Genomic DNA, 13636 nt, shown 5'->3' with positions numbered 1-13636 from the left:
TCGTATTGTTCTAGCTGTATCATCTTGTTCATGCTATGATTGATCTGATAGTATCATGTAAATCCTTGTTAACCTGTAATTGCCATGCTATTGTTTGTCTTGATTGCTTTGGTTGCTGTGAGCTTGCAAGTACATTCAATGTACTGACCTGGCGTGTCATGCCAGTTTGCAGGTCGTGCCGGATTTGATTGTTTGTTTGCCGTGGATCCCTTGTTTGCGCGCTAGGATAAGTGTTCCAGCTAGAGTCCCTGCGGAGTGGAGTTCACCACCGTCGTCGCTTTTCCGCTACCAGTAGCCATACCGCTACATCGTGTTGTTCTGCTGCTTGCATGGAGCAACTGTGGCAGGCGTAGCATCGCCGTGCCAATGTAATCCCTTGTACCCATATAGATTGCAATAAAGAGCTGGTTTGTTCTATGCTAAGCAGTGCCGTATTCCAGAAGACTTCTCCTCGATCTCCGGGCTGGAATACGGGGCGTTCCGGTTCCCTGAGCCAGGGTGCCACAGAGTAGCACCATGTTCTTCATATAGAGAGTCTCTTGAGTTATCACTTTCATATACTAGAGGGAATTTTCATTATAGAACTTGGCTTGTATATTCCGATGATGGGCTTCCTCAAATGCCCGAGGTCTTCATGAGCAAGCAAGTTGGATGCACACCCGCTTAGTTTCAGTTTGAGCTTTCATACACTTATAGCTCTAGTGCATCCGTTGCATGGCAATCGCTACTCCTCGCATTGACATCAATTGATGGGCATCTCCATAGCCCGTTGATTAGCCGCGTCGATGTAAGACTTTCTCCCTTTTTGTCTTCTGCACACAACCTCCATCATCATATTCTATTCCACCTGTAGTGCTATATCCATGGCTTGCGCTCATGTATTGCGTGAGGGTTGAAAAAGCTGAAGCGCGTTAAAAAGTATGAACCAATTGCTCGGCTTGTCATCGGGGTTGTGCATGATAAATACTTTGTGTTAAGAAGACAGAGCATGACAAGATTATATGATTTTGTAGGGATAGCGTTCTTTAGCATTGATATTTTGAAAGACATGATGGTTTGTTGGGACGCCTGAGTATTGATGTCTTTATGTCAAATTATAGACTATTGCTTTGAATCACTCGTGTCTTAATATTCATGCCATGATTAGATTACATGATCAAGATTATGCTAGGTAGCATTCCACATCAAAAATTATCTTTTTTATCACTTACCTACTGGAGGAGGAGCAGGAATTAAGCTTGGGGATGCTAATACGTCTCCGTCGTATCTATAATTTTTTATTGTTTTATGCCAATATTCTACAACTTTTACATGCTTTTGGCAACTTTTTATACTATTTTTGGGACTAACATATTGATCCAGTTCCCAGTGCCAGTTCCTGTTTGTTGCATGTTTTTTGTTTCGCAGAAAATCCATATCAAACGGAGTCCAAACGGGATAAAAACTGACGGATATTTTTTTTGGAATATATGTGATTTTTGGGAAGAAGAATCAACGCGAGACGATGCCCGAGGGGGCCACGAGGCAGGGGGGCACGCCCCTGACCCTCATGGGCACCCCGTAAGGCGGTTGGTGCCCTTCTTTCGCCACAAGAAAGCCAATATCCGGATAAAAATCGTGTCCAAATTTCAATCCAATCGGAGATCTCCGGGAATATAAGAAACGGGGAAAGGCCAGAATCAGGGAACGCGGAAATAGAGAGAGACAGAGAGACAAATCCAATCTCGGAGGGGATCTCGCCCCTCCGCCGCCATGGAGGCCATGGACCAGAGGGGAAACCCTTCTCCCATCTAGGGAGAAGGTCAAGGAAGAAGAAGAAGAAGAAGGGGGGCCCTCTCCCCCTCTCTAACGGTGGCGCCGGCGCCGGGGCCATCATCGTCACTGCGATCTACACCAACACCTCCGTCATCTTCACCAACATCTTCATCACCTTCCCCCATCTATCTACAGCGGTCCATTCTCCCGCAACCCGTTGTACCCTCTACTTGAACATGGTGCTTTATGCTTCATATTATTATCCAATGATGTGTTGCCATCCTATGATGTCTGAGTAGATTTTCGTTGTCCTATCGGTAATTGGTGGATTGCTATGATTGGTTTAATTTTCTTGTGGTTATGTTGCTGTCCTTTGGTGCCCATCATATGAGCGCGCACGTGGATCACGCTATAGGGTTAGTGTATGTTGATAAGACTATGTATTGGAGGGCAAGAGTGACAGAAGCTTCAACCTAGCATAGAAATTGACGCATACGGGATTGAAGGGGGACCAATATATCTTAATGCTATGGTTGGGTTTTACCTTAATGAACGTTAGTAGTTGCGGATGCTTGCTAATAGTTCCAATCATAAGTGCATAGAATTCCAAGTCAGGGATGACATGCTAGCAGTGGCCTCTCCCACATAAAACTTGCTATCGGTCTAGTAAAGTAGTCAATTGCTTAGGGACAATTTCGCAACTCCTACCACCACTTTTCCACACTCGCTATATTAACTTTATTGTGTCTTTATCTAAACAGCCCCTACTTTTTATTTATGTGCTCTTTATATTCTTGCAAACCTATCCAACAACACCTACAAAGTACTTCTAGTTTCATGCTTGTTCTAGGTAAAGCGAACGTTAAGCGTGCGTAGAGTTGTATCGGTGGTCGATAGAACTTGAGGGAATATTTGTTCTACCTTTAGCTCCTCGTTGCGTTCGACACTCTTACTTATCCAAAGAGGCTACAATTGATCCCCTATACTTGTGGGTTATCAAACGTCTTCGCGATCCAACCGATCAAGTATCAAACGCACGGCACCTCCGCGATCTGCACACGTTCAGATCGGTGACGTCCCTCGTACTCTTGATCCAGCAGAGGCCAAGGGAGAGTCTCTTCAGGATGACAGCGTGATGACGGTGATGATGAAGTTACCGACGCAGGGCTTCGCCTAAGCACTACAACGATATGACCGAGTTGGAAACCTGTGGAGGGGGCACCGCACACGGCTAAGACAACTATCAACTTGTGTGTCCTAGGGTGCCCCCTTCTCCCGTATATAAAGGAGCAAGGGGGAGGCCGGCCGGCCCTCATAGGGCGCGCCCCAAGTAGGATTCCTACTAGGAATCCTATTCCTAGTAGGTTTCCAACAAGGGAAGAGAGGGGGAAGGAAGGAGAGGGAAAGAAGGGGGGCGCCGCCCCCTCCTAGTCCAATTCGGACTCCTCAAGGGGGGGCGCGGCCAGCCCTAGGGGCCCCTCCTCTCTCTCTCACAAGGCCCATGTTGGCCCATTAGTTCCCCCGGGGTTTTCGATAACCCACCGGCACTCCGATATTTATCCGGTGACCCCCGGAACTCATCTGGTGTAAGAATAACATCGTCCAATATATCAATCTTTATGTCTCGACCATTTTGAGACTCCTCGTCATGTCCGTGATCACATCCGGGACTCCGAACTACCTTCGGTACATCAAAACACATAAACTCATAATACCGATCGTCATCGAACGTTAAGCATGCGGACCCTACGGGTTCGAGAACTTATGTAGACATGACCGAGACTCATCTTCGGTCAATAACCAATAGCGGAACCTGGATGCTCATATTGGTTCCTACATATTCTACGAAGATCTTTATCGGTCAAATCGCACAACAACATACATTGTTCCCTTTGTCATCGGTATGTTACTTGCCCGATATTCGATCGTCGGTATCTCAATACCTAGTTCAATCTCATTACTGGCAAGTCTCTTTACTCGTTCCGTAATGCATCATCCCGTAACTAACTCATTAGTCACATTGCTTGCAAGGCTTATAGTGATGTGCATTACCGAGAGGGCCCAGAGATACCTCTCGGACAATCGGAGTGACAAATCCTAATCTCGATCTATGCCAACTCAACAAACACCATCGGAGACACCTGTAGAGCATCTTTATATCACCCAGTTACGTTGTGACGTTTGATAGCACACTAAGTGTTCCTCCGGTATTCGGGAGTTGCATAATCTCATAGTCATAGGAACATGTATAAGTCATGAAGAAAGCAATAGCAACAAACTAAACGATCATCGTTCTAAGCTAACGGATGGGTCTTGTCAATCACATCATTCTCTAATGATGTGATCCCGTTAATCAAATGACAACTCATGTCTATGGCCAGGAAACTTAATCATATTTGATTAACGAGCTAGTCAAGTAGAAGCATACTAGTGACACTCTGTTTGTCTATGTATTCACACATGTACTAAGTTTCCGGTTAATACAATTCTAGCATGAATAATAAACATTTATCATGATATAAGGAAATATAAATAACAACTTTATTATTGCCTCTAGGGCATATTTCCTTCAGTCTATGTATTCACACATGTACTAAGTTTCCAGTTAATACAATTCTAGCATGAATAATAAATATTTATCATGATATAAGGAAATATAAATAGCTCTGCATGGTCGTACAAGGCCATAACTCTCGAACTAAAAGAGAGATAGGACCCGGGCAAGTCAGGCTGCGTCCTGGGTCTTGACACCAAAATCCTTTCACAACCGTAGCACTATTTAGCATTATTTTCCATGTTTAGCCCGGGCCTGACCCCATCCTAGCCTCGCCGTTGAAGAGAGACAAAGTATGTTCAGTGTCATTCGCCCGTAAAGTTGTGCTCCCTTTGATATAGGTATTAGAACAATTTAAATAAATATTTTAGTGGCTATAGTTTGTTTCATGTAATTCTTTATTTGGACTGTAGGACCGTGGTTGACATGAAACACCTATCACCCAAAATCTAACTTGAGTCGCCCCCCTTTCTTTGGGCTGCAGATTCACATGAATCATTACGACTATGGATTCCTGAGAACTAGTTCTAGCTATGAATTCTCAAGAATCAGAAGCAGGTTGTTTGCTTACCATATTGTTGGACAGGTGTAGGAATTGTTGGGCGGTTTTAAATGTCAGTAATGTCCATGAATGTTGGATATGATGTTTATATGCTAATTACACACAAATTAAGTTCTTTTGAGTGGTTAAAATGGAAAATAGTTGTTTTAACCATATGCGACATATTTTGTGTCTACAAATGTCATGATCATGGAAACATTTCATTCAAAGTATGCATATAAAACATAACATCCAAAATATGCACCAACATTCATTCTTACATGCAAAACATATCATCCAAAATACGTATCAACCATGGTAGTGTTACATACGAAACATATCATCCAAAATATGCATCAACCATCATTCTTACATATGAAACGTACCATCATTCTTACATATGAAACGTACGTATCATCCAAAATATGCATTAACCATCATAGACTCATCAAGTAATATTTAAACATGTGCTTGATCCGCCAACAAGACATTAGCAATTGCCTCACAAGTTGCTTGCACAGTTCCATCATCACCAACCACAATGTTGGAAACATCGCCTATCCGTCGGGGTTGTAAATTCCTTGGCATGTAGTTATCGTCACGGTCACATCTATCAAACCCCAAGTCTCTCAAATGGTATTCTTCAATGCAATTATGAAGTGTCATACAGGCAGTGGTGATCTGATCTTGCTTCTCACAATGGTAACTTGACATTTTGAGTAAAATATGTCATGTCATCTTCAACACACCAAGTCCACGCTCAATGGCATTGCGCAGGGTTAACTTCACATAGTTAAAAAAACTTTTTCCCATTCGGTGGGAGACCTTGGCGAAATTCTGACACATGGTACTTCTTCCCTTTGTGTAGAGCTAGATATCCACCACAATTGGGATAACCTGAGTCAACAAGATAGTACCTCCCTACATAAAGTAATAGAATTACACGTGGAATCAACAAGATAACTAAAACAATATTAATTTGCACACGAAAAATGAAATGAATACCTATAAGTGGATGTGTAAATCTATCAGCATACTTCATAGAAGTATCTTTAAATATCCTCATGTTGTGTGCTTACTCTGTCCATCCTGCAACTATAGAGGTGAATCTCATGTCAAAGTCGCACACTGCCATGATATTTCTGTGTTGGGTATCCATGACCATCAACGTGGTTGACAATCTCATTCTCATAACTTGGGGAAATTGCATGAAATATGTGACCCATCAATTGCACTATGCAACCATCAAAGTGAGGTGCAAATCTCGCATCTTGAAGCCTTTCATGAACAACTTTGAACTCTGGATAATTTGGTTGAATGATGTCTATAGCCATAGCATTCAAGAAGTTTAATACTTCATTGAATTTTGTATGTATAACTTTAATTGATATCTTGAAACGGTTTTCCACTTGGCTTATGGATTGAGGGCCCCTAACTGTCCAAAACATGCCTAATGCTTATTCTGAACTCATCTTCGTTGTTGCTTTCAAGCCATATGTGTTAACAAGCGCATAATGCAATCTATCAACACAAGGCTTGTACATCTTGAACATGTTACAAATATATTTTGGAGTACTCAATTAATTTATCTTTAACCCACTATTGTCCGGTAATTATATGTACTCATTTTTTATGACATACTTCTTATTGTACATGATACCAACAAGGGGAACCATCATGTGTCTTTTCTGCCTTTGCCCTATGAAATGCGACAACATCTGGATAAGTAGTTTTAGACTCTTCACCATGGTTTCCACTTGTGCTCATAATGAGAAGGAAAAAATATTGGAAACAAGCAACATGATGAACTCTAAAATAAGAAGAAAACCATGGCACGACACAAGAGTTAACAAAATAACATATTCATGTCATGATCAACACAAGAGATGACAAAATAACATATTCATGTCATGATCAAGGAAAATGTTGTTAAACATGTCTCAAGTGAAATAACATAAAGGAAAGGACATATTTTCCGATAAGTCTCAAGTAACATTACATAAAAGATGGGAAATAACACATCCATGATCGCACGCCTAAAATTTTATTCTAACGCCTATTTGGCTGATCATACATCCTCCTAAGACAATTCTTCTTCCCTTTGCTAGTCTTCATATTATTAAGGAAACAATGATTTTCAACCCTAAACCCTAGATAACTTAGTTGCTATGGAGTACTCATCACTTCCTTCATCTTCTCCACATGACACAACTTCTTCCATTATCTGCTCTACGTGACTACGTTTTTGTACCAAACAACATTAAAAAATGCATATTCCCCTTTTGCTTCTCAATGGAAGCACGTTTACAAAATATTGTGGCCACTTCTGGATTCCAATTTTCTTTCAACATGTATGCATATGACAGTCATAAGTGAAATTATATGCTACTGATTTTGCCAATGGACAACAAATCTAACATGTATGCCATTTACATGCGACTTAACAAATCTAACAACTCTTCTCATGCTACTGCCATCCATATTTTTTAACAGAAAGACTGTAAGAAACCTAATATAAAATGCAAGTACCATATAATAATATGTGCAGCAAACCCAAAATGCAAGTACCATGCATCGAACCTGGGTGGATGGGAAGGCATCAGCCCTTTCCACCACTATGCTACGCCTTAGTCTGCTGCCATCCACATTCAGGAACACAACCAACACTTGCCAATGAACAATTCAAGTATAGAAAATAGAAGACATCATACTTGTCAACCAGTATCCAAAGAATGATTTTTTTGGGAGAGTCTTTTTTACCTCATCCTGGTGTAGGTCGGGCATGGGCTAGTGCAGGTTGAGTCGAGCGACGCAACTGGCCCTTCGGCGCAGTGCAGGGATACCTCGGTGTTGGCAGAGATCAGGGGGGTGCAAGCAGAGATTGGGGAGGTTCGACGTAGGTGGATCCAGGGGATGGTGGCGCAACCCGTGGGTATTTGCTTGATGGGCACCCAAATCTCATCCTCCGTGAACGGCCGATCGAGGTCAGAAAGGCTAAAGTCTCGCTCATCAATGGTCTAGAGATTGATGGTGAGCTGGCGGGCCTCCGGGGTACCAAGAATACAGAAGAAATGCTCAAACACAGCAGCAGTCATATCCTCATGGATGGAGATAGTCTGATTACCCACCTAGAGGTTGAAGCTGTGATTCTTTTGTCTTCGGTGTGTAGCATGAATCTTCAAAAACGCAGTGTTCATGTCTCCCTCTTGCAGTCGGCCAAACCGCGCCCACTGCCTTGCGATCGAGTGATCAAGAGAGGCCAACCCCAGGTATGCGCGCTTTTGTTTGCGGCGGAGCCAGGCCTCGGGTGGGGAGAGCGGACGCATCCTATGCCATGTCCAGCCGATAGATAAGCTCACACGCTAGAAATATCTGTGTGAATATGTTACCAAGGGTACGAGCACTCCAACTCCTGAGTCACCATGCAGTAGCTTTGAGACGAGAATAGATGCGCCAAAATGGATCTTAATCCAGAGCGATAGAGTTCCAGGTGGACAGAACCACCTGCTGAAAGCCAGAAACGCTCGAAGTGGAATCTTCGCCTACAATGCGCTTGGGAGGAGCAGTATACAACTAGCGGACAGTGATCGGAAGCGGTGGAGGCAAGATATCATAGCATGCATTGGGGGTGGGTCGTCCCATAGGTGGTGGTGCAAAGAACACGGTCGTTCCGGACCAGGGTGGGGGTCGCCCATGGAGATAAATGTCCCAACAACACCAGGTCGGTGATGAAGAGACGAAATCGGCTCATTGTGCGGTGATTGAGGTTACTGTTGTTCTTATGATCATGTTAAAATCGCCACCAAGAAGCCAGGGTCCAGCCATCATGTCACAAAGGTCAAGGAGCTCGGCGAGGAAGGCTAGCTTCTCATCATCCCCTTGAGGGCATCTCATACTATCACTCTCTTGGGTTTCAAGATCATACGTCATACACTATTCGTGGATTCGCATTCTCATGACGCGATATGAACACTCAAACCTTCTAAGCAAACTACGAGTTGACGACATAAACCTCGATCTTGTCTTGCGCACAACTGCAGACACATTTGTACTACATCTCAAACAGACATGGCCGACCACATGCGCATATGCCATGAACCAACCACTCAGACTCAGTGGATGCATATCCCGGGGACCTTCCACCGCACGGGGCCGCGGCGGCGCTGCGCGTCGTCCATCCCCCGGTACGCGCGCCACTCCTTCATCAGGTTCCCGAGGTCGTGGAGCTTGGCGGCGAGGCCAACGCAGCAGTTGGCGTGCATGGTGTAGAGCGTGTTGAAATCCCGGGTGTTGTTGCAGAACCCGGCGTTGTGCACCGTGTCGAGGAACTGCACCCGGAGGCCACGCTTGTCGACCAGCTCGAACTTGATCTCGTTGAACACCTGCTGCTCGTGCTTCCCCGGGAACGACAGCCTCGCCGTCCGCCACGCCTCGAAGACGCCCACCATGCGCGCGCTCGACCTCACGTACAGGAACCCCGTGTTCGGGGCGTTCACGGGGCTGTACGGGTCGCCGAAGTAGAAGTCCGACGAGGCCACCATGTGCGCCGCCACCGACATCCGCTCGAATGGGTCCCGGAACCACATGATGTCCACGTCCTACATTGTTAAGATGTAAATGCAACAAAAGTTTTAGTGGTGCGTTAATGGAGGATAGAAAGTTTGAGAATACTCACATAAATTTAAAAGACACGTATAATCTCTAAAAAGAAGAGAATGTCTTAGCGATTTCTCACAAATTTATACAACCGAATTTTGATATTCCACCACGCATTGTGTATTTTGGTAGGATATGTACCCCGCATATTTGAAAGGTACAAGATGCTAATGTCATGACTAAGCTAATAACAAGCATCAAGTTTTTTTATTGCCAAGTGTGAGAGGGATGTTTATGCAAAAATGTGGTCACATTGGACCGGTTCTCACTAACATCCATTCTTTTGATTTGTCTGTCTAGGCAAACTGTGCCACCTGCTCCGACGACGAATACGTACCGTGAAGAGGAAGTTGTATCCGAGCTCGAGGATCCTTTGCTGCAGCCGGACCTTGCTCCAGACCAGGTCCAGGTAGTCCTTGCTCATGAACACCTTCTCGTCCGAGAGGTTCTTGTTGCCGCCGGCCACGGGTGGCAGGAGGTAGCAGTGCGGGTGCACGGCCCGGCACCGCTCCAGCGCCCCGGCGTCGAGGGCCACGACGAGGAGGTGGTCCACGAAGTGCGCGATCCGCTCCCCGGCGCGGAAGCTCTCGAGGAAGAGGTCCAGCAGCGAGCCCTCCGCCGCCCACGCCTCGTTCACCGACGTCATGATCACCGTCTTGTGCTCGTCCGCCACCGTCCGCAGCAGCCGCTCCAGCTCGTCCTCCGCCGCCTGCCGGACCAGGCCAAACATTCAGATACGCTAAAGGCAAAAATACAGATAGTAACTAAGTGAGCAAGAATCGCAAGTTTTTGAAACCTGGCTAGTGTTGTGGCTGGCTTCCAGGGGAGAGGCAACGCCGTCGACCTTGCTTGCGCTCGTGTGGTTAGCCTCCTGCGCAGGAGCGACCGGCACCGCCATGGTTCCATTGACCCAGCTGGATATGCCGGGCGTGGACGGCCCGGCGCCGATCCCGTCCGAGGACATGAAGAAGATGAGCACCCCGGCGACGGACGCCCCGAGGAGGAGCGACACCAGCTGGTTGAGCAAGTTGGGCTGGATCCCCATCATGCGTATGTGCGTGTGCGTCTCCACGAGAATCGCCGGCAGGAGGATGACGAAAGGAGGAGTGCCGTCCGCGAGAACTAATCGTCGGCAGGACTCGGAGAAAATAAATAACGAGAAGAGGAGTGGCGTGGAGGGAAACTGCTTAGCAGCTCATGCTGTGTCTACCAACTTAATTAACTCAGAATCTGGTGTTAGCTGGGTCTGGGAGGTTGATATATTCAAACCGGGACTGGGACACTGCCCAATCGGACCGTTTCTACATGGTCACAGCAGTACATGCACAGATGGTGCAACGTGCCCTTCTCATGTCATGTGATGTGAGAAGTCAGAGACCCCGTCCTGGCTTTGACAGGGAGACGTCGAACGTGCTATATTCTTCAGCTCTGCTGGATCAGGAACTGTTGATCCATGTGTGTGTGTGCCGTCAGAATTCAGAAACTCTCTTTGATCCAGTTGGCTTCGATCGATAGGGAAATGACCAATGTGCGGTGCTCTTCGGTGCTAGTTGGATCCACTGCTCAGTCAGGAACCTTCATGGTCTAGTTGGTTTCGATGGGGACATGGCCAATGTGCCGTGCTCTTCAGCGGTACTCGCTGGAACTGTTGCTCCATGTGCAGAAACTCGCCATTGGGAGTGAAAATGTTCTACTCTTTTTATGCACCTGCGCATTCCTCCATTTACATGTGCAGCTGTTCATTCTTTGTGTAAGCACAGTACAAATGGCTCTTTCGTATGAGACGGGCCTGCAATTGATATTGATATGTAAGCAGCTGTGAGCTTCTTCTTCTACTGTTTTTACAATAATGTACTCCCTCCGTGAACTAATATAAGAACGTTTAGATAACTATTTTAGTGATCTAAATACTCTTATATTAGTTTACAGAGGCAGTAGTAAACTGGGTACTGACTGAGAATTAAGCTTGGTAGTAGTACATTAGGCAGTTGGATCTCTTGCCCAGTCCCGTTTCAGAGATAGAAAATTGCGTGCAATAATGCTGAAACTGTGGGAATTTAGTATTGCGCAGTTGCCTTCGCCAACTGCCCCTTGAATTGAATCATACACGTCGCACGTGGACGAGCGCGCCAGTTCATACTCTCTTTTGAAAATCACTTGTCAACTGTGGGATGGCTGCGTGAGGGAGATCGTGTTGGACAAAGCAGGGTTACTTGGGCAGCTTGGCTATCCATCCACAGTTTGTTTATTTCTGTACCTTTTCCCAATTAAAAATAGTGAACATGATGCCGAGATCTCAATGAGCCATCGTGATGACCTCAGAATCTGGTATTTCGTCGCAAAGCTTCACATTGGCGCTCTCGTCGGATGAACACGACACCTCTTCATTTTCTTCACATCGAGAAAGAAACAACCAGTGCTCCCCTGCACTATAGTAAGCTTAGAAAAGAGGATCTTCAACCTACGGTTGACAAGATTATTAAGAGGGGGGCAGGGTGGAGAGGGAGACTTCTCTCGTTTGGCAAAAGGCTGATCCTAGTTCAAGCCTGTTTAGCCAGTATCCCAGCCTATCTTACGGGGTATATCAAATTCCCTAAGCTCATCAACTCCCAATTAGATCACAGCTTTTGGGATGACTATGAGGGCCATCATAAATATCACCTGACTGCTTGGGGATCTATTAATATGAGAAAGGAGTTTGGGGGTTTTGGTATCTCTGATATTGGGGATATGAACTTATGTTTGTTAGCTTTTTGGATAAGTAGGTATTATAACTCCGAGGACAAAATTTGGAAGAACATCATAGACTCTAAGTATGACCTTCGGAGTAATAACATTTTTGCTTGCTCTGCTGCTGGAGCTTCTCCTTTCTGGAAAGGAGTTCTCTGGGCAGCTCAAGCTGCTAAGGTTGGTTTTTCTTGGCATATAGGGAATGGCAAGAGAGCTAGATTCTGGAAGGATCATTGGTTTGGCAATGCTATCCTAGCCACCCAATATTGGGATTTATATAACATAGCCAATGAGCATAATGTTACTATTGACAGAGTTTGGGAAGGTTGTAATCTTAAGATGGGATCTCCCCGACTCAAAGGTTATCAATCTACGCGGATGACGTTGCGTTGTTCATCAAGCCAACGGAGATGGATTTGATTTTTGTCAAGCAAGCGCTAGCAAGCTTTGGGCATGCATCAGGTCTGGAGGTGAACTACAGGAAATCCAAGGCGATTTTGATTCGGGGTTCGGAGGATGACCAGCGCAGAGTTGCCGCGCATCTGCAATGTGACGTTGGGCAGTTCCCTTGCAAGTACTTGGGCATCCCCTTGGCGATACATCAACTGTCCAGAGCGGATTGGCAGCCTCTCGTCGATCAAGTGAGGAGTTTCTTGCCATCCTGGCAACGAGGTCTTATTCAACGGCCAGGGCGTCTTGTTCTCATCAAATCAGTGGTGGCGGCGAGACCCATCCATCAACTGATGGTGCTTAATGCCCCTGATTGGGTGTTTGATGAGATTAACGCCTGGATGCGGTCGTTTTTTTGGGCTGGGAAGGACAAGGTTAACGGCGGGCAATGCCTTGTGGCGTGGAACATCATATGTCGCCCAACAAGGTTTGGAGGCCTCGGTGTCAAGAATCTGAAGCTGCAAGCTATGGCACTCCGGGTGAGATGGGAATGGTTGAGGCGGACGGACTTGGATAGACCATGGCAAGGCATACCGTTCTTGGTTGATGAAGATGCGAGGCAGCTCTACAACCAACTCGTGCAGATCACGGTGGGTGCTGGCAACAGAGTGCTCTTTTGGAAAGATCAATGGATGAACAGCTTGGCGGTTGCAGACATTGCACCGGCCATCTTGCCTTTGGTCCCCACCAGAGTGCAAAACAAGCGAACAGTCGGTCAGGCCATGGTGGATAGCAAGTGGGAGACGGATATCAACGGAGAGCCACCTTTCATGGCACTTATACAGCTCATGCATCTCAGAGTGGCTGCTATGGATGCTTATCATGACCCTCAAGCGACGGATACATTTACATGGCCCTGGGACGCATCGGGGCAGTACACAGCTCGGTCCGTGTATCGAGCTCTGCATCTTGGGCTTGCGATCTCTCCAACGTATGAGTGTATTTGGAGG

General features: G+C 45.9%; 2 protein-coding genes across 2 annotated transcripts in view; one reads left to right on the top strand and one right to left on the bottom strand.

Annotated features, from left to right (window-relative positions):
* LOC109778652 (transcription and mRNA export factor ENY2) overlaps nt 1–13636 on the top strand; it is a 259142-nt gene that overhangs the window by 27589 nt on the left and 217917 nt on the right. The window lies entirely within an intron of this gene.
* On the bottom strand, nt 8712–10678 carry LOC109778657 (uncharacterized protein At1g28695). The gene is made up of 3 exons (XM_020337217.4): nt 10303–10678; nt 9844–10215; nt 8712–9448 (listed from the first exon to the last, which is right to left on the bottom strand). The coding sequence occupies exons 1-3, from the start codon at nt 10552–10554 to the stop codon at nt 8963–8965; spliced, it is 1110 nt and encodes a 369-aa protein (XP_020192806.1). The 5' UTR covers nt 10555–10678; the 3' UTR covers nt 8712–8962.

The sequence above is a fragment of the Aegilops tauschii genome, chromosome 3 (assembly GCF_002575655.3).
Source record: "Aegilops tauschii subsp. strangulata cultivar AL8/78 chromosome 3, Aet v6.0, whole genome shotgun sequence".
In the NCBI taxonomy this organism is placed as follows: Eukaryota; Viridiplantae; Streptophyta; class Magnoliopsida; order Poales; family Poaceae; genus Aegilops; species Aegilops tauschii.
Note: the sequence above shows the minus strand (reverse complement) of the source record. Positions and strands in the feature narration are given on the sequence as shown.